At 39.0% G+C, this 20,091-nt stretch overlaps 1 protein-coding gene across 1 annotated transcript in view; it reads right to left on the reverse strand.

The window, feature by feature from the left end:
- Positions 1–20,091, reverse strand: part of CDC14A (cell division cycle 14A) — a 165,321-nt gene that overhangs the window by 886 nt on the left and 144,344 nt on the right. Inside the window, exons 13-15 of the mRNA XM_052637186.1 lie at positions 4,602–4,717; positions 2,753–2,800; positions 343–465 (exon numbers count right to left, since the gene is read on the reverse strand). Coding sequence (XP_052493146.1) covers positions 343–465; positions 2,753–2,800; positions 4,602–4,717 — 287 coding nt within the window. The remainder of the gene's footprint in view (positions 1–342; positions 466–2,752; positions 2,801–4,601; positions 4,718–20,091) is intronic.

Genomic DNA, 20,091 nt, shown 5'->3' on the forward strand with positions numbered 1-20,091 from the left:
TATTCAATCCTATGACTACATCAAACGTCCCTGACTACTTTAGTTCTGCCCCTATGCATCAGGGAGGAGACAACAGTATCATATAATATCAGTCTGTGCAACTGAACACCGTTCCCGGGATCATGGTAGGCCTGCTGTGGAAGGGCATGCTGTACAGCATTCCCTCCACGGCCTTGTGCCCACAATTCAAGACAGGAACAGCAGCCTAGGGGGTCACAGAGCCATTGGTGGTCCCCCCTCCATCCTCCCGTGCCCTCCCTCTGACGAACTTCAGACAAACTTGCAGTTGCTGCTGCCTTCCCTTTCCTCCTGCAGTGCCTCGGGAGAAGAGAGAAAAATTACCTTCTTACACTGGCGCCTGAGGATACAGAGCCTCTGTTTATCCTCTTGGCCGTCACAGAAGGGGACAAAGCCACTTTCGAGGTCTTCAAAGTAGATGCAGATCCTTGAGGGGAAGAACTCAATCTTTGTGGGGGAAAACGGGCAAAGAATCACACAGGAACTGTGTTATCGTAACATTCAGCCATCAACCAGGACAAAGTAAACTCACAAATGTTAAACAGATCAGGTCAGGTCCTAATAACAGCAGCCGGCACTGACGCAGCCCTCACTCTGAGCTGGGCGCTCATCTCAGACCTAGCAGGCATTAACTCAGCTCACCCTCACAACAACCCTGCAAGGGAGGCGAAGACTGCACTTTGCAAGTCAGGAAATGGAGGAGCAAAAGCTCCTCATTCAAAGCCTCTCAGCGAATAAGAAAAGGCAGAGCTGGGATTTAAATGCAGGGACCAAAGTCCCGTGGTAACCATGATCACTTCCCTCCCTTGGACTGGCGTTCATCCCTCCCGAGTCCTTAGATTCTACTTTTCTATATTTTAAATCTCTCCTCTCCTTTCCAGTCTGCAGCTGCCCGGGGTAAGCAGCATTATTTCTTACCCTTACTCCTAGTAGCCCCTTTTAATCTTATTCCTTGAAACTAACATTCTGAATAGCCTCTAGCAAAATCTAAGATATCTAATCATGTCGATTCACTATTTAAATCATTTAATACTTCCTCAGTGCCCAGAAAGGCTAAACTTCTTGGCCCGGCTTATAAAACCCTCTACAATCTGTTATTTTCCAATTCTCCACACTTTCCCACCAATTCCTCTACTCCAGCTACATAAAATGCCCTGAGGTACCTGGATGGATGACATCAATACCCCTGTCCAGTTTACATACACTGTTTTCCCTGACCTTACCTCACCCACACACACACTTTTCTCTTCCACCACCATCTGACTCACTCCTATTGCTTAGCCTTTCATAATAGTCCAATCAGCTGCTACCTCTTACAGCAAGCCTTCACTGAATTCCCAGGTGGGGTCAGCATGCAGCTTCATCATATATTCTCAGAGTAAATCACAGCTCTTATACCATCTTGATTTATTTGATACTTATACCATCTTGAATTATTTTGATAAAGTATCAAACTTTCCTCAAAATAAGCTCCATCAGGAGCAAAGAGCTTTCTCTCACTTCAATTTCCAGTGACTAGCACAGTGCCAGGCTCAGAGAAGGTGCTCAGTAAATGTCTGCTGAGTGAACAAAGAGGGCAAATTGACCCAAGTCTGGACAGTCAAGGCCCAGTCATGGTTTTAATGCCAAATCTGTTTTGTCCTGGACAGATATCTTAATGAAGAAGGACTCTTTTCCCTATCTGCTACAGGAAAGCTGCTTTACTTGTACCCTTCCTTTCACCATCTTCCCTCCAAACAGGAGCGTACAATATGGTCTGCCTCTAAATTAAGGACAGAAGAAGTTGAACAGGGAAGCAGCTCCAGCTTCTGGATAAGTCTGGGTCATATCAGAACTGCCTCCAGTAACCAACCCCAAACCTACAGCTGAATGAGAACAGAGATAAGGAGTGTATTAGCTTTTTCCCCATCTGTTGATGACAGTTTTGGTCAAATATCTCTACGACCCTCACCAAGGCCTATGCTCAATCCTGATACCACTGAGACCACCAGGAAGTGTTCGGGGAACATTTTTCCAAAGAAAAACACTAACGTTTCCTCCTCTAATGGAGACTCGGGAAGGAAATAAAACTAGAAAACAAAAGAAGGGAACAGACACATGCAAAAATAGGAGGAAAGAAGAACAGAAATGTCAAAAATTCAAGGCAAAATCTATCACAGGCTTGAAAGGCATGTTGCAGAGCAACTCTGGTTTACTGAGAGACCCCACCATATGCGGGGCACACAGGGTACACTGGCATCACTCCCACAGCCATGCAGCCTTGTAGGCAACTCAGGAAAACAAAACTCTTAGTCATCGTGAGCATTAACTATAAAGCCATTATAATCATCTGGAACAGAAACAAAGGAATTTTAAAAGTGAAAAGCTGTGTGCAGCTTATTTCCATGGGCTTAAAGTTGAGAAATGTATCTAAAGGGTCATAATCTAGGAATAGGTCAAGGTCTCTGCCACGGCCATGGCTCTCAGTGGCCCAGGTCACTCCTAGTGGCGACGTGTGTGTGCTCAATCATGTCCAACTGTAGCCCGCAGGCTCCTCTGTCCAGGGGATTTTCCGGGCAAGAACACTGGAGTGGGTTGCCATTTCCTTCTCTCAACCCAGGAATAGAACCCCCATCTCATATATCTCTTAATGTCTCGGCAGGCATATTCTTTACCACTGAGCCACCTGGGGAGTCCCATCTAAAGGGTAGCATTTGCCTATAATCTACTAGAAATTCAACTTGGTTGACAGTACCTGGAAGGCTGGGACACTGCTCTTGGATGCCCTTTCATATCCTCCAACCTACAGAAACCAAAGACAAATGTTCACTCATCACCAGGGTCACACATTTAAGCCAAGACCAAAAGCCACATCCTCTGGAGTCAGACCAGCAAAATTATTACATGGGCAAGAGGGATAGACCTTGCAAATGGATATTAGTACTTATTTACTTTATAAGTCCTAAAGCCAGTGGAAAATCCATTTTAGTCATTTTGTTTCATCTTGAATTTCATTTACAGTAAAATTCTTTTTCATTAGAAGCTGGTACTGCATCTATTCAGAGTGAGGGGAAAAAAAAGTTTGATGATGGGGCCATGATGCTGTTAAGAAAAATTATATTCAGAAAAATGAGAAAATTTCTAAGGATGAAAAGAAAGAGATAAACACCATCTTGGAATGAACCTTCTGAAGTTTAGTGAAGCTTCTCTTGTTTCTTTTGCCATTTTATTGGCCAAGTTATACCCCAACTTATCCCTTCCTCCAACTTGTGGCTTCTTACAAATCAAATATAAATCTGTTTGAAATTAACTTTAATTAATATAAAGCACTTTCTTAGCGTTTCAAGGAAAAATGGTGAATAACAAAGATTGGGAATATATTTACTGATCTTGAAGAAACTCTCACTAAGACACTATATACAGTGAAAGGAATATGGACTTTGAACAGTGCGGGGTTTGAATACCAGCTAGGGAGCGATTTACCCTCTCTAATCTCAAGCAAAAACACAAATGTGGGTAACGGTGCAACCTTTTGTGTTTACTCAGTTAATCCTCATGTCCAAACTAGGTACCTAGCATAACTCCCGGCCCCATAGCAGTTCGTCGGTAGATCTGCATTTCCTCAACCTCTCAGTGGTAGTTGGTGAGCATCACTAAGTACCAGACTTTCTATTCCATCTCCCCATCTTACTATATAAAACAATTACCCAACTTCAAGCTATATATATGACCCTTCATATTTCAGGGCAGGAAGCCAGTACTCAAAGCATAGATAATGGTGTGAACAGACCCAATTTGACTTAAGTGTTATAATCCTCCCAGATATTACATAAAACTAAATTCTCTGTGAGTAGTCTGCTTGACATTTATCACAGCAAAACAGCCTTCTTGCTATGCATTTCTCTCACTTAAAAGTCAAAGGAAAATAACCATTTCCCATGATATTCATTTGTGGACTTGCCACCTCTTACATTACAATAAAGAATCTTGATATTTAGAGATTTTGAACCTCCATTAATTCTGAAGCTTTACTTCTTCCACTTAGTCTGAATTAGCAAAAGATTTCAAAGGTTGTGATCTGAAGTTAAGTCCCACCAGCTGATTCTGATGAGTAATTTCAGATCTCCAAACCAAGATTGTTTGTAACTTAACAGACAAGAATTGCTTATTCAATTCCCAGAAATAGGAAGTCATGCTAACGAGGGAGGGTATACCAAAAGCTCGGATACAATACTTTTCTGCACACTCTAGATTAAATACAAACACTTGGCACACCTCTGAGGATTCGCCACAGAAGCAGCAGCCCATTCACAGGAAAAGAGTGGCATTCCCAACAGAATTTTGAACAGAGTCCCAGAGACAACCAACAACAGCGTGGCAATTTTAGGGGGAATTCCAGAAATTAAGATGTAGCAGCTGCTTTCGATAAGCTTCTAAAATGTATCTACTCCCCACAACATTAGAATAATAAATAACACAAAATAGTAATAAACCAAAAAATGAGAGGTAAACATGGTACTTATAGAATGATAACCAAAAGACATTAAATATTCTACCCACACATGGAGGTAAAATATAAACTTAAAAGTTTAAAATAGATCTACCTAAATGGACAGGATGGTGAGGTACGAGGCTGTCTCTGACTTTTTAAGGCACGTAGTTTGTCTCCCTGGGTTATACTATTTTTCATTTCCACATCTTCATCCTCTTCTAAATTATTCTGAAAAAAAAATTCATGTTCCACAGAATGGTCATTACAAATAATTCTACTTTATATAGAATTCTTAATCGCTTATAGATTATCTCTGTATATGGATATATTTTACATAGATTTTCTAAAAAGGATAAAAGCACTACAAATTCAGCAATGGTCACATATATACTAAAGAACATTGTATTAATCACCAATTAAATATACTAGTCAAATTCCAAATCAAAGAAGCATGATTATGGCTGCGGTAAATTTAGAAGGAGCTTTGTTGCAATGGACCACAACGACAGAGACTTTCTTGCAGACAAAATCACACTTTGGAATATAGCTTAGATATAAGCTGGCTCAAAAGATACAGTACAAATATTTTTCCAGAAGTTACCAGAATCCATCACTGCAAATTCCATAATTTGCTTATATAAGTGACAGATAAAACAACTTAGGATATCTATACAGTAACTTACTAACATCATTTAACACTAGTAAAAGCACTCAAGATTCTTCCAAAAGGAGTTAAACCTTACTAGTCTGGAAAAGTGTGTTGCCTGATGAAATAAGTCTTATAGTTGGAAATAAATATATAAGTACCACACTAGTTCTTTTTGTGTGCCAGCTCACATTTAATTCTCATAACCCAGGGATTGGGGATAGGGAGGGCACTGATAACCTTAATTTAAAGATGAGAAAAGGAGGTGCTAGTGGAAGATAAGAATATTACCCAAGCTCCCCTAAACTCTTCATCACAGAGCTATGATTTTAAAATCAGGTTTTCTGTCCTCAGATACAATGTTCTTTCTAAAATATATGCCATTGCACAATAACTTTGCACTGTAAAAACTGTATTTTGTTTTTTCCTTACCTGAAAAAAAGTCAAAAGGTTTGCATTTGCTAAGATCATTTCCAGCCATAAGTCTCCTTTCCTTTTTAAAAGCTAGAATTCTTATTTGATGAAAGATGTACAAAAATACACTTCCCTCTGTCACATTCTAGTCATTTTTGATGGCCACTCCCGCATCAAAACACTTTTTTCTTCCTTGCCACCTATGTTGGGGTCCACGGATGCATCTGGAGCTTAGTAGGCATGTCTTGGGTAAAAAGATTACACCTCATTACTAAAGCTCTGATCTTAAAAAAGAAAAAAGATGAAGGAAATACTCAGCCAAAAGAAAAAAAAGAAAAAGAAATACACAGCCAGTAGGAAAGAAAAAGAAATGAAGATGAAAGCTTCCCAGAGGAAGCAATTCCTTAGCTGAGTCTTAAAGAGGGAGTACACGTGAAGCAAGCCAAACCAAGCCAACAGGAAGGGACATCCTGGCAAAAAACATTAGTTCAACAGTCACGGGATCATGGAACCTCAAAGTCAGGGGGTTCTCTTAGAGTCACTGAGATATGTCTACCTATAAAGTCCCAAGAAATCAATTATACTATTCATCTTTGTCCATACAGTCCCAGTGGGAGTAAATCAACTTTCACCCAAGGAAGCCTGCAGGAATAGAGATCAGGCATGCCTGCAGGCTAGGCTTCCAAGCAGGATGGCACATCTGAGAAGTTGAGCTTAGCTTCACCTAGCACCCAGCATGCTGGGTTGGTAAGAGTTACTTGCTCCTGATGGAAGGACAGCACAGCCAAGAGTCTCCAGAATATGAAGAGGACCAAGAAGTATATGAAAGTGAAAGTCGCTTGGTCATCTCCAACTCTTTGTGACCCCATGGACTACATAGTCCATGGAATTCTTCAGGGTAGAATACTGGAGTGGGTAGCCTTTCCCTTCTCCAGGGGATCTTCCCAACCAAGGGATCGAACCCAGGTCTCCCACATTATAAGCCTCCATAACATAGGCAAGGAAAGCTTCTGGAAAGCCTGACAGGATCTTCACCCCAATCAGTTTCACAGTCTAATGAGTGTCTTTGTGGGCAAGCCAGGAAGGCTCGCTTGTTCATTCAACAAGGAGGATCTTTGTGTTCCCAGCTCTGAAGTGCCTTCAAAAGTCTAAGGAAAGTGATCCTCAACTTGAAACTGCAATATTCAACCTATCTGTCAAGTGTAAAGGTAGAACAAAGATACAAAAATTTGCCTCTTACACGCTCTTTCTGGGAAAATTATTATAGGATGTGCTTCAGGGGAAAAAAGAAGACAATGTGAGATCTAGGAAAATCAGGGACCCAACTGAAGAGTGTGAAGAGAAGGTCTTGGGTCAGAACTCTATGTCTGCACTGCTGCTGCTGCTGCTGCTAAGTTGCTTCAGTCGTGTCCGACTCTGTGCGACCCCATAAACGGCAGCTCACCAGGCTCCCCCGTCCCTGGGATTCTCCAGGCAAGAACACTGGAGTGGGTTGCCATTTCCTTCTCCAATGCAGGAAAGTGAAAAGTGAAAATGAAGTCGCTTAGTCGTATCCGACTCTTGGCAACCCCATGGACTGCAGCCCACCAGGCTCCTCCGTCCATGGGATTTTCCAGGCAAGAGTACTAGAGTGGAGTGCCATTGCCTTCTTCCAATGTCTGCACTAGAGAACAGTCCAGGTTGGAAGGTATAAATGTCCTCAGGAAAAGAATGGACTTGGTAAGATTTTTTTTTTGCTGTGTTGAGATTTTGGAAATTTTTAAATTGCTTGGCACAATTTGTGGTGGGGGGGGGGCGGTACACAGAGTAACATTCTGTTTTCCCAAATATATAGAAAACCATGCAAATAAAAACAGCAAATAACTCTAGGGAAAAAAGAGGGCTTCAACAAGGGAAACAGTCATAGTGGGCTATTAAGCTCAACAGTGAGCAATATTTGCACAGTAATAATGTATACATTATTTGGGTTTAACCAAAATTATAATATAACCATATTGGGAAGCTGGAGGAGTAAAGATAATTGCAAGGTAGAAGAATTATTCTTGTCCACCATAACCAGGAGACAATAGGAAAATCCCCATAATTGATAAATTTTTTAAAATAGTGTTATTGTAAGATATTTAGAAATATGACAGGGAAAATATTAGTATAATTTGCTTAAAGGTTTTCCCCCTTTGAGAGTGGGTCTGGGAATACAGCAAGGTGGGATAGGGAATTGACTTCCTTTTTTATCAGAATTTAATACTTTTGAAATTTCAAAAACTGTTGTCATGATTTTTAAAAATAAAAATTAATTTTAAAATATACAGTTAAAGAAACTATTTTTATAGTATAGTTATGTGTGGCCATGTCTGACTCTGTGCAACCCCACAGATGGCAGCCCACTAGGCTCCTCTGTCCCTGGGATTCTCCAAGCAAGAACACTGGAGTGGGTTGCCATTGCCTTCTCCAGTTTATCTCTCCTACTTAATTATAAATCTTACAGGTGAACATTGTTTTAATTATAATACATTTTAAACACACAGAAAACAAGGAAATGATAAAACAGCCAGTCATGTACCTTACTACCCAGAATTAACACATTTTTTTCTGAAGTTCCTTAAGGAGTTTACTTCAGTACACTAGCTCTCAAAGAAAAAGAAAACGTTATATGTTAAGTCCCAGCTCTCAACCTCTGGAGAAGGAAACCATGACTTTTCTAAAGAAAATATATATATATTTTACCACATAGTAATTGTTTGTCAAAGGCAACAACAAACTACAATAAATATTGTCTCAAAAAAAATATTAAAGCCACCTACATACTTATCTTCAAAGTGAAACACACTAGCATTCTGTCATATAGTGTTCCAGACTTTCCCTGTGGCACACATACCCCACCAACACATTTCTTCCTCACAAAAAGAGGCTGAATTATACATGCTGCTTTGTAACTTACTTTTTCACTTAAATGTACTGTAGAAGTGTTTCAGGGTAAATTTTTAAGATCCTCTACATTATCATTTTTATGGCTCTATAAAATTCCACTGTCTAGATGTATCAAATTTTATGTATTTTGCCCTAGGCCAGGCTGTTTTCTGTCTTTCATCATTATAAACAGTTCCAACAAACATCCTTCTACACAAGCACATGGTTTTTGAACCCATCCTATTACTGCTGCCTGAAGATAAATGGATAGAAGTGGAATTGCTAGATTAAAGTCTCCTGCTATATATTATCAAACCAGCCTCCAGAAAGACTACAACATTTTAAATTCCAACTAGCAATGTTTAAGAGCTTTTTAACCCCCCAAACCCTTGCTAATACACCATACATACATTTCTTTAATCTCACATAACCTGACAGGCATAAATAGCATCTGTGTTTTCTTTATTCCTAAGGAAGTAGAACATTTTTTTTATATTTACCAACCATAAGCACTCCCATTTTATCTGTGTACATGGAGTTCTCAGGTTGATTTTTGAGGGTTCTTTACATTAAAAAAACCAAAACCCCTCATTTGAATGTGACACAATTATTTCCTCTTAGTTGATTACTATGAGGTGAGTAAATTAGAGAGATCAAGACTGGTGGGGAGGAACAGCAGTAGTCTGATGAGAGATGACAGACTGGACCAGGCAAGAAGAGCTGCTTGGAATCCAGGACCTGGGGAAGGAAGAGGGAGGGGAAAAGAACTGGACACACAGTAGAGGTCTGAAAAAATCTGCTAAAATCTAAATCATGGAGTTTTTATTTTATTTTATTTTTTTTGGTCTCAATCTATCACCCCTTATTTTATTTCTGTGGCTACTGTAAAAAGTTTTACCCATTTTTAGGATGAAGAAGGTAAAACATATAAGCTACAAAATTCTTAGTAAATGATTAACAGCCTTCAAACTCTTGACAAAAATAGTTATACACAACGTTATTCAAAACACATTTAAATTAAATTACAAAATTAATTTAAATAAAAAGTCCCACACACCTATGGTCAGTTAATCTTTGACAAAGGAGCCAAGAACATACAATGGGGAAAAGAGAGTTTCTTCAGTAAAGGGTGCTAGGAAAGTTGGACAGTTGAATGTAAATCAATGAACATATCCTCTTGTCAAACACAAAAATAAACTCAAAATAACTTAAAGACTTAAATGTAAGACAAGACACCATAAAACTCCTAGAAAAGGTCATAGGCAAAACATTCTCTGACATAAATCGTACCAATGTTTTCTTAAATCAGTCTCCCAAGGCAGTAGAAATGATAACAAAAATAAACAAATGGGGCCTAATCAAACTTACATGATTTGCACAGCAAAGAAAACCATAAGCAAAAAGACAACCTACAGAATGGGAGAAAATATCTGCAAATGATGCAACTGACAAGGGTTTAATTTCCAAAACACACAAATAGATCAGCCAACTCAACAACAAAATATCAAACAACCAGATTGAAAAATGAGCAGAAGACTAAATGGACATTTCTCCAAAGAAGAAATACAGATGGCCAACAGGCACATGAAAAGATGCTCAACATCGCTAATTAGAGAAATGCAAATCAAAACTACAATGAGATGCCACCTCATACTGTCAAAAAATCTACAAATAACAAATGCTGGACAGTGTGTGGAGAAAGAGGGAACCCTCCAACACTGTTGGTGTGAATGTAAGTTGGTGCAGCCACTATGAAAATCAGTATGGAGGTTTCCTCAGAAAACTAAAAATAGAATTACCATATGATCCAGGAATCCCACTCCTGGGTGTATACTGACAAAACTTTAATTCAAAAAGATACATACACCTTTATGTTCACAGCAGCACTACTGACAATAGCCAAGACATGGAAACAACCTAAATGTCCATCAACAGATGAATGGATAAATACATAATAGAATACTACTCAGTCATAAAAGAGAACAAAATAATGTCAATATTATTTTGGATAATGGATGCAACTAGAAATTATCACACTAAATGAAGTAAGTCCGAAAGAGAAAGACAAACACCATATGTTATCACTTATATGTAGAATCTAAAATATGACACAAATGAAACCATCTACCAAACAGAATCAGAATCATGGACATAAAGAAGAGACTGGTGATCGCCAAGGGGAAGGGGTTGGGATGGAATGTGAGGGATGGAGTGGGAGGCTGGGGTTAGCAGATGCAAATTATTATACACAGAATGGACAAATGACAAGGTCCCACTGGTATAGCACAGAGAAGTATATTCAATATCTTATTGCAAACCGTAATGGAAAAGAATGCAAAAAATGAATGCAAGCATATGTATAATTTTGCTAGACAGCAGAAAGTAACAGAACATTGTAAATGAACTATACTTATTTTTTAAATATTTTGGAAAGAAACAAAAAGCTAATATAGAAGGGGATTTGAGCTTCCTGGAACCCTGAGAAAGACATGCAGATGGGAATATAACCAAACCCTGTACTTATTAGGGCACCTATAACATAAATTAGGGGGCTTTCCAGGTGGTACAGTGGTGAAGAATCTGCCTGCCAACGCAGGAGATGCAACAGATGAGGGTTTAATCCCTGGGTCATGAAGATATCCTGGAGAAGAAAATGGCAACCCACTCCAGTATTCCTGCCTGGAAAATTGCACAGAAAGAGGAGCCTGGTGGGCTACAGTCCATGGAGTTGCTAAGAGTAGGATACAACTGAGCACAAGCGCAGCACATGCTGGGTCATAAGCACCTGCGTGGGGGAAAATGTATTAGAAAATACAGCTCCATTTGTCATGAGGCGTAACTCAATCCCAAGAACTGACAGACCTGGGGGATTCTGAGGCTGTTTCTGATTGGGTACTGTTAGACCTCACTCTTTATACCAAATTCACTCCTCACGATGACTAATGATGAACAGTCACAAACAACAAAGGCTAACCCAGCCCTCCCTGTGCTATCGGGCTTCAGCCCATCTCTCCAGAGTCTCAGTGCAACCCCTACTCCCTGCTCTCAGCTGCTCTAGGAGCAGCAAATCCCCTGAAACAAAGCCACATGGTTGCTGGTGATGGTGAGAAGCCTAGCCCAGGGAAGACCTTGTGTTTTGGCTCCCAAGGAAAGCGGTCTGCTCTTAGGCTCCCTGTTGGACTCCTGAAGGTCTGAGCATCAGCAGCTTTTCATTTGGATACCAGCCTGCCTTACATAAAGACAGGAAAATGAGAGTCAACTAAAACACATGAGGAAGGAGCATTTTAAAAGATATTCTTGGATGGCAGTGGGCAGTGGGAGTGGGCAGCCATGCCACTGGGGCCACTGTGCCTGCTGCTGAGCAGCAGCACAGAGTTCAAGCCCTGAGCCTTTGGAGTAGGAGCACTGACTCCCAAACCCCAGACTACCAGAGAACTAACCCTAGGGAGTATTGAATAGTGAGAACTCACACAAAGGAAAGCACTCGAATACAAAACCCGGCATCACCCAACCAGCAGCAGCACCCTGTGCAGGATACCCATCTAAACAACAGACAAAGCAAAAATACATCAGCAGACAGGATTACCACCTCACTCAGCCTTGCCCATCAGAGGAAAAACAAACAATAAGCAAAAACGCAGCACAAATCTCACCCTATGTGAAGCTTACACAAACCACCAGACCAGCCTTAGGAGGGCAGAAACCAAACAGAAGACAGAATTCAACCTTCTTCAAGGAAAGAATTCAACTGTCCTTGAAGCCTGGGAAAAAGGCTTCAAACACAATAAGTTAATATTGTGACCTCAAACACAATAAGTTAAAAAAAAAAAGAAAAGGCAGAGAAATACTGCACAAATGAAGCAATAAACTTGGAACACAGAAGTCCAAATAAATGAAGAGGAAACAGGCAAACAACCTGAAAAAGAATTCAGAATAATGATAGTAAAGGTGATCAAAAACTTTGAAAACAAAATGGAGAAAATGCAAGAATCAATTAACAAAGACCTAGAAGAATTAAAGAATAAACATACAGAGACAAATAACACAATTACTGAAATTAAAAATACTCTAGAAGGAATCAACAGTAGAATATCTGAAGCAGAAGAACAAATCAGTGAGCTGGAAGATAAAATGGTGGAACTAACTTCTGAAGAGCAGAATAAAGAACAAAGAATGAAAAGAGCTGAGGACAGTCTCAGAGACCTAATCAAATCAAATGCACCAACATTTGAATAATAGGGGTCCCAGAAGAAGAGAAAAAGAAAGGGGATGAGAAAATTTTTGAAGAGATTATAGTTTAAAATTTCCCCAACATGAAAAAGGAAATATTCAATCAAGTCCAAGAGGCACAAAGAGTCCCATACAGCAAACCCCAGGAGAAACACACCAAGACACATACTAATCAAACTAACTAACAAAGACTAAACACAAACAAAGAATATTAAAAGCAGCAAGGGAGAAGCAACAAGTAACATACAAGGGAAACCCCATACGTTTAACAGCTGATCTTTCACCAGAAACTCTGAAGGCCAGAAGGTAATGGCAGGATATATTTAAAGCACTGAAAGGGAAAAACCTACAACCAAGATTACTGGGCCCAGCAGGGATATCATTCAGAAGTGACGGAGAAATAAAAAGCTTTTCAGACAAGCAAAAGTACCACCAAACCAGCTTTACAACAAATATTAAAGGGACTTATATAGTCAAGAAATACAAGAGAAGAACAAAGACCTACAAAATCAACCCCAAACAACTAAGAAAATGGAAGAGGAACATATATATCAATAATTACTTTAAATGTAAATGGGTTAAATGCTCCAATCAAAAGACACAGATTGGCTGAATGAATACAAAAACAAGACCCATATATATGCTGTCTACAAGAAACCAACTTCAGATCTCAAGAGACATATAGACTGAAAGTGAGAGGACAGAAAAATATATTCCATGCAAATGGGAAGCAAAAAAACCTGGAGTAGCAATCTTCTTATCAGACAAAATAGACCTTAAAATAAAGAAGATTACAAGAGATAAGGAAGGATTCTACATAATTATCAAGGGATCAATCAATGCAAGAGGAAGACATAAGAACTGTAAATTTCTAAGCACCCAAAATAGGAGCACCTCAATACATTAGACAAACACTAACAGACATAAAAGGAGAAACTGACAGTAACACATTAATACTAGGTGACTTTAATACCCCACTCACACCAACAGACAGATCATCAAAACAGAAAATTAATAAGCAAACACAAATCTTAAGTGATGCATTAGATGAGATGGATCTCATTGATATCTTCAGGACATTTCATCCAAATGCAGGAGAATACATCTTCTTCTCAAGTGTACATGGAACACTCTCCAGGATAGACCACATCTTGGGTCACAAATCAAACCTCAGTAAATTTAAGAAAACTGAAATTGTATCAAGCATCTTCTCCAACCACAATGCTATGAGACTAGATATCAATTACAGGAAGAAAAGTGTAAGAAACACAAATACATGGAAGCTAACAACACGTTTCTAAATAACCAACAGGTTACTGAAGAAATCAAAAGGGAACTCAAAAAATTTTCTAGAAACAAATGGCAATAAAAACATGACAACTCAAAACCTATGGGAAGCAGCAAAAGCAGTTCTAAGAGGGAGGTTTATAGGAATACAATCCTACCCCAAGAAACAAGAAAAACATCAAACAGACAACCTAACTTTACACCTAAAACAACCAGAAAAAGAAGAACAAAAAACACCCTTCAAATTAGTAGAAGGAAAGAAACCATAAAGATCTGAGCAGAAATAAATGAAAAAGAAATGAAAGAAACAATAGTAAAGATTAACAGAACTAAAAGCTGGTTCTTTTAGAAGATAAACAAAATTGACAGACCTTTAGCCAGACTCATCAAGAAAAAAAAGAGAGAAGAATCAAATCAACAAAATTAGAAATGAAAAAGGAGAGGTTACAACAGACAATGCAGAAATACATAGGATTATAAGAGACTATTATGAACAACTATATGGCAATAAAATGGATGACCTGGAAGAAATGGACAGATTGTTAGAAAAGTTCAATCTTCCAGGACTGAACCGGGAAGAAATAGAAATTATGAACAACCCAATTACAAGCACTGAAATTGAAGCTGTGATTAAAAAAAAAAAATCTCCCAAAAAACAAAAGCCCAGGACCAGGTGGCTTCACAGGAGAATTCTATTAAATATTTAGAGAAGAGCTAATGCCTATCCTTCTAAAACTCTTTCAAAAAATTGCAGAGGAAGGAACACTTCCAAACTCATTCTACAAGGCCACCATCACCCTGATAACAAAACCAGACAAAGACAACACACAGAAAGAAAACTACACCCCCATATCACTAACGAACGTAGATGCAACAATCCTAAACAAAATTTTAGCAAACAGAATTCAGCAACACATCCAAAAGCTCATACATGATAATCAAGTTGGGTTTATTCCAGGGATGCAAGGATTCTTCAATATATGCAAATCAATCAATGTGATATACCATATTAACAAATTGGAAGATAAAAACCATATGATAATCTCAATAGAAAAGCTTTGACAAAATTCAGCACCTATTTATGATTAAAACTCTTCAAAAAATGGGCATAGAAGGAACCTACCTCAACACAGTAATGGCCATATATGATTAGCATACAGCAAACATTATTCTCAGTGGTGAAAAACTGAAACACTCCCCCTAAGAGCAGGAACAAGACAAGGGGGTCCATTTTTACCATTATTATTCAACATAGTTCTGGAAGCCCTAGCTACAGCAATCTGAGAAGAAAAGAAATAAAAGGAATCCAGTTCAGAAAAGAAGAAGTAAAACTCTCACTGCTTACAGATGACATGATACTGTACATAGGAAACCCTAAAGATGGTAACAGAAAATTACTAGAGCTAATCAGTGAATTTAGCAAAGTTGCAGGATACAAAATCAATACACAGAAATCACTTGTATTTCTATATACTAACAATGAAAAATCAGAAGGAGAAATTAAGGAATCAATCCCATTCACCACTGCAACAAAAAGAATTAAATATATAGGAATAAACTTACCTAAAGACAAAAGAACTGTACACAAAAAATTATAAGCTGCTAATGAAAGAAATCAAAGATGACATAAACAGATGGAGGGACATTCCATGTTCCTGGGTAGGAGGAACCAATATTGTGAAAATGACTATACTACCAAACACAATCTGCAGGTTCAATGCGATCCCTATCAAATTACCAATGGCATTTTTCACAGAACTAGAACAAAAAATTTCACAATTCATATGGAAATACAAAAGACCCTGAATAGCCAAAGCAGTCTTGACAAAGAAGAATGGAGCTGGAGGAATCACCTTCTTGACTTTAGGTTATACTACAAAGCTACAGTCATCAACACAGTATGGTACTGGCACAAAAATTGTAGACCAATGGAACAAGATAGAAAGCCCAGAGATAAACCCATGCACCTCTGGGTACCCTATTTTTGACAAAGGAGGCAAGAATATACAATGGGCAAAGACAGCCTCTTCAATAAATGGTGATGGGAAAACCAGACAGCTCCATGTAAAAGAATGAAATTAGAATACTTCCTAACACCATACACAAAGATAAAGTGGATTAAAGACCTAAATGTAAGATCAGAAACTATAAAACTCTTAGAGGAAAACACAGGCAGAACACTCAATGACATAATCAAAGCAAGATCCTCTATGACCCTCCTCCTAGAGTAATGGAAATAAAAACAAATGTAAACAAGTGTGACCTAATTGAACTTAAAAGCTTTTGCACAGCAAAGGAATCTATAAGCAAGGTGAGAAGACAATCCTCAGAATGGGAGAAAATAATAGCAAACGAAAAGACTGACAAACCATTTCCAAAATATACAAACACCTCACACAACTCAATACCAGAAGAGCACACAACCCAATCAAAAAGTGGGAAAAAGACCTAAACAGACACTTCTCCAAAGAACATACACAGATGGCTAACAAACACATGAAAAGATGCTCAACATTGCTCATTATTAGAGAAATGCAAATCAAAACTACAATGAGATATCACCTCACACCGGTCAGAATGGCCCTCATCAAAGTCTACAAACAATGAATGCTGGAGAAGGTGTGGAGAAAAGGGAATGCTCTTGCACTGTTGGTGGAAATGTAAATTGATACAGCCACTATGGAAGACGGTGTGGAGATTCCTTAAAAGACTAAGAATAAAGCCACCATATGACCCAGTAATCCCACTGATAAGCATACGCCCTGAGGAAACCAAAATTGAAAGAGACACGTGTATCCCAATGTTCAATGCAGCATAACTTACAATCACTAGAACACGGAAGCAACCTAGATGTTCATCAGCAGATGAAGTTGTGGTACAGATACACAATGGAATATTACTCAGCCATAAAAAGAAATGCATTTCAGTCAGTTCTAATGAGGCGGATGAACCTAGAACCTATTATACAGAGTGAAGTGAGTCAGAAAGAGAAAGATAAATACCATATTCTAATGCATATATATGGAATCTAAAAAAACGGTACTGAAGAATTTATTTACAGGCCAACAATGGAGAAAAAGACATAGAGAATAGACTTATGGACATGGGGAGAGGGGAGGAGAGGATGAGATGTATGGAAAGAGTAACATGGAAACTTACATTACCATATGTAAAACAGATAGCCAACGAGAATTTGATGTTTGACTCAAGAAACTCAAACAGGGGCTCTGTATCAACCTAGAGGGGTGGAATGGGGAGGGAGATGGGAGGGAGGTTCAAAAGGGAGGAGATATATGTATATCTATGGCTGATTCATGATGAGGTTTGACAGGAAACAGCAAAATTCTGTAAAGCAATTATTCTTCAATATAAAATAAATTAATATAAAAAATTTTGAAAAAGATATTCTTATTTACAGGTGATGGTCTAGCTAAAGAGCAAATAGCAGCATAAAATATGAAGATGTACTTGATTCTACCATTTATCCACTATATACAGACAAGATGAAAACCAAAATAAAATAAATTGTGCCCACAGATTTCAGTTAGATAAATTACTGACCAACATATTAATAAAACAGAGAAAGCTACTAGGGAGGCCATCGTGTAAGCCATTAAGAAAAGATCTTTTAGATGAAATATAGCACACTATGGAATAAGATGGAAGAGTTATAATAGAAAAATGACATAAAAGGAGAGTTTGAAATAGAAACAAGTAAAAATAGAAGTCAAGGGACCGAAAGAAAAAGACGAAAATAGCATTTTTTGCAGATTTAAATGATTTGGCCAGGAAAAATGACTGGGTCATCTCTAAAATTCTTTCCAGTTCTCAGATGTTAAACCTATGAGATATAAAAGTTGGGGGAAAGGCAAAGAGGTCATCTTCATAAGTTGCCTCTGATCAATAAAAAATTTGGATTTATCAGAGCCCCCCTAACTCATCCCTGATGCTGGGGAAGATTGAAGGTAGAAAAAGGCGACACCAGAGGACAAGATGGTCGGATGGCATCACTGACTCAATGGACATGAATTTGAGCAAGCTCCAGGAGATGGTGAAGGACAGGGAAGCCTAGCATGCTGGAATCCGTGGGGTCGCAAAGAGTCAGACATGACTGGTTGACTGACCAAAAACAACCCAGATTCATCTTTCCTCCTTTTTCCTGCCACTGGTTCAGACCTCTATCACCTGGACCACTGCCTTGTGACCTTCCACCTCTAGCCACACACAGACACCAGCACCTCTTCAACAGCACAGCCAGGGTGAGCTCCCCTAACGGTGAATCTCCCTGACTAACAGCCTCTGGTGGACCCCAGCAACTCTCAGATTGGACCTGGAATGTCTCAGTGGACCTACAAGTAGAAAGAAAGGTGCTTAAAGGTAGGCCCTTAGAGATTCAATTTGTATTTCATAGATTTCTAAGATATACCCTGTTCACGGGGATATTTATAATCATAGTAACTGAGTGAGGTAATTAAAGCACCACATTCTCGCTTATCTGATTGTCAATTTATGTGAACTCGGCCAAACATCAGCAGCACCTGTGTCTAATTAATATCTCTAAGTCAAGAGTATATACTGACTGATGTGCTAATACTGGACCATCACCCTGGAGTAGGGAAAGAAAAGGATAGAAACAATAGTGACTCCAGAGGAATTTCTGAGGACAGGCTGGCTACGTACTAGAGCCACACAAAAGAACCCGTGGACAGGCAGCGGGGTACAGTGAGAGGCCTCAGGGTCAGGGGCTAACTCTGGAGCCTGAGCCCCTGGGTTCAAATGACAGCTCCACCCTACTTTGTGATGTTGGGCAGGTGGCTTCCTCTGCCTCAGTTACGTCATCTGTAAAATGGACCTAGTAAAGGTGCCTATTCCATACTGCTGTTGTAAGGACTAAATTTAATCCATGTTAAGTGCTTAGAACACTGCCAGGCACATAGTAGGCACTGTGTATGTTGCTATTGTTGTTGCCCTGTAAGCTCATTTAACTCCTTATTTATCTGGCACTTTAAATAAGGTGCATTAAATTTCATCTTTTTGAAACCATTTTTTAAAGTTTTTACTGAATTTGTTACAGTATTATTTCTGATTTATGCTTTGGTTTTTTGGTCAGGAGGCATGTGGCATATCAGCTCCCCAACCAGGGACCGAACACACACCCGTTGCATTGGAAGGTGAAGTCCCAACCACTGGACCTCCAGGGAAGTCCCTTAAAGCCATTTTTTATAAGCCCAATGCACAACGGATCCTAAGGACACTGATGATCAAAATGAGCACTTATCACTGGTACTATTTTGTATTTGAGTATGTGCAACCCTTGGATAGTTTGAATTATTATTCCCAATTTCATGTCTGTATTCTTATTCGTTTTCTGTGAAACTGTCGGTCTTTGTTCATTCAGGTAATATTTACAAAGTCCCTGTGGGGCTAGGAGTAGAATTATGATGAAGGCAGAGAGATAGACGCCTCCATCTTTATAAAGAATTGCACCCAGCAAGGAAGGAGAGAAAGGAACATGAGGAAAAGGACCGCGCAAAACCAGGGGCAATGGGACAGGGAGCCCACTCCAGACCCACATATCTCTGCTGAGTACATTTCATAGCGCCTAGCCAGTACTAACAACCAGGCTCTATGAAGGTAAAACCTCTGTCTTTAAAAGGTTTCTCCTAACTCTGAGTGGACCAAGAGAAGTCATTAAAGCCATAGCCTATTCCATTACTATGGCCCGAATCATTCCAGTTGATACTTCTGATTATTTTCCTTTTATTCACCCTGTAAGCACTGGAAAGCTACACATTCAAGCTCTCCAAATCAGGTAACGATGGAGTTTCCTAAGCTTCCTAATGACCAATCACAGGAAAACTCCTGTAGGCCTGGAAATCAAAAGGTAATTTGCTATTTCTGCTTTCTGACTTTAAAAAATAAAAACACCTTTAGAAGATTATTGCCTTTTGCAATTTCTTTGTACATAAACTAAATATATCCAGGGTTTCCATGGGCTTCTGTCCTGAATGTTGGTATAGAACTTGAAACACATTATTAAAACTTCTGCAGCATTCTTATTTTCCCAATTACAAGAATGATAAAGAAATCACTAACTCATATACACTCACTTGAGTAA

Source organism: Budorcas taxicolor, chromosome 3 (genome assembly GCF_023091745.1).
Source record: "Budorcas taxicolor isolate Tak-1 chromosome 3, Takin1.1, whole genome shotgun sequence".
Lineage (NCBI taxonomy): Eukaryota > Metazoa > Chordata > Mammalia > Artiodactyla > Bovidae > Budorcas > Budorcas taxicolor.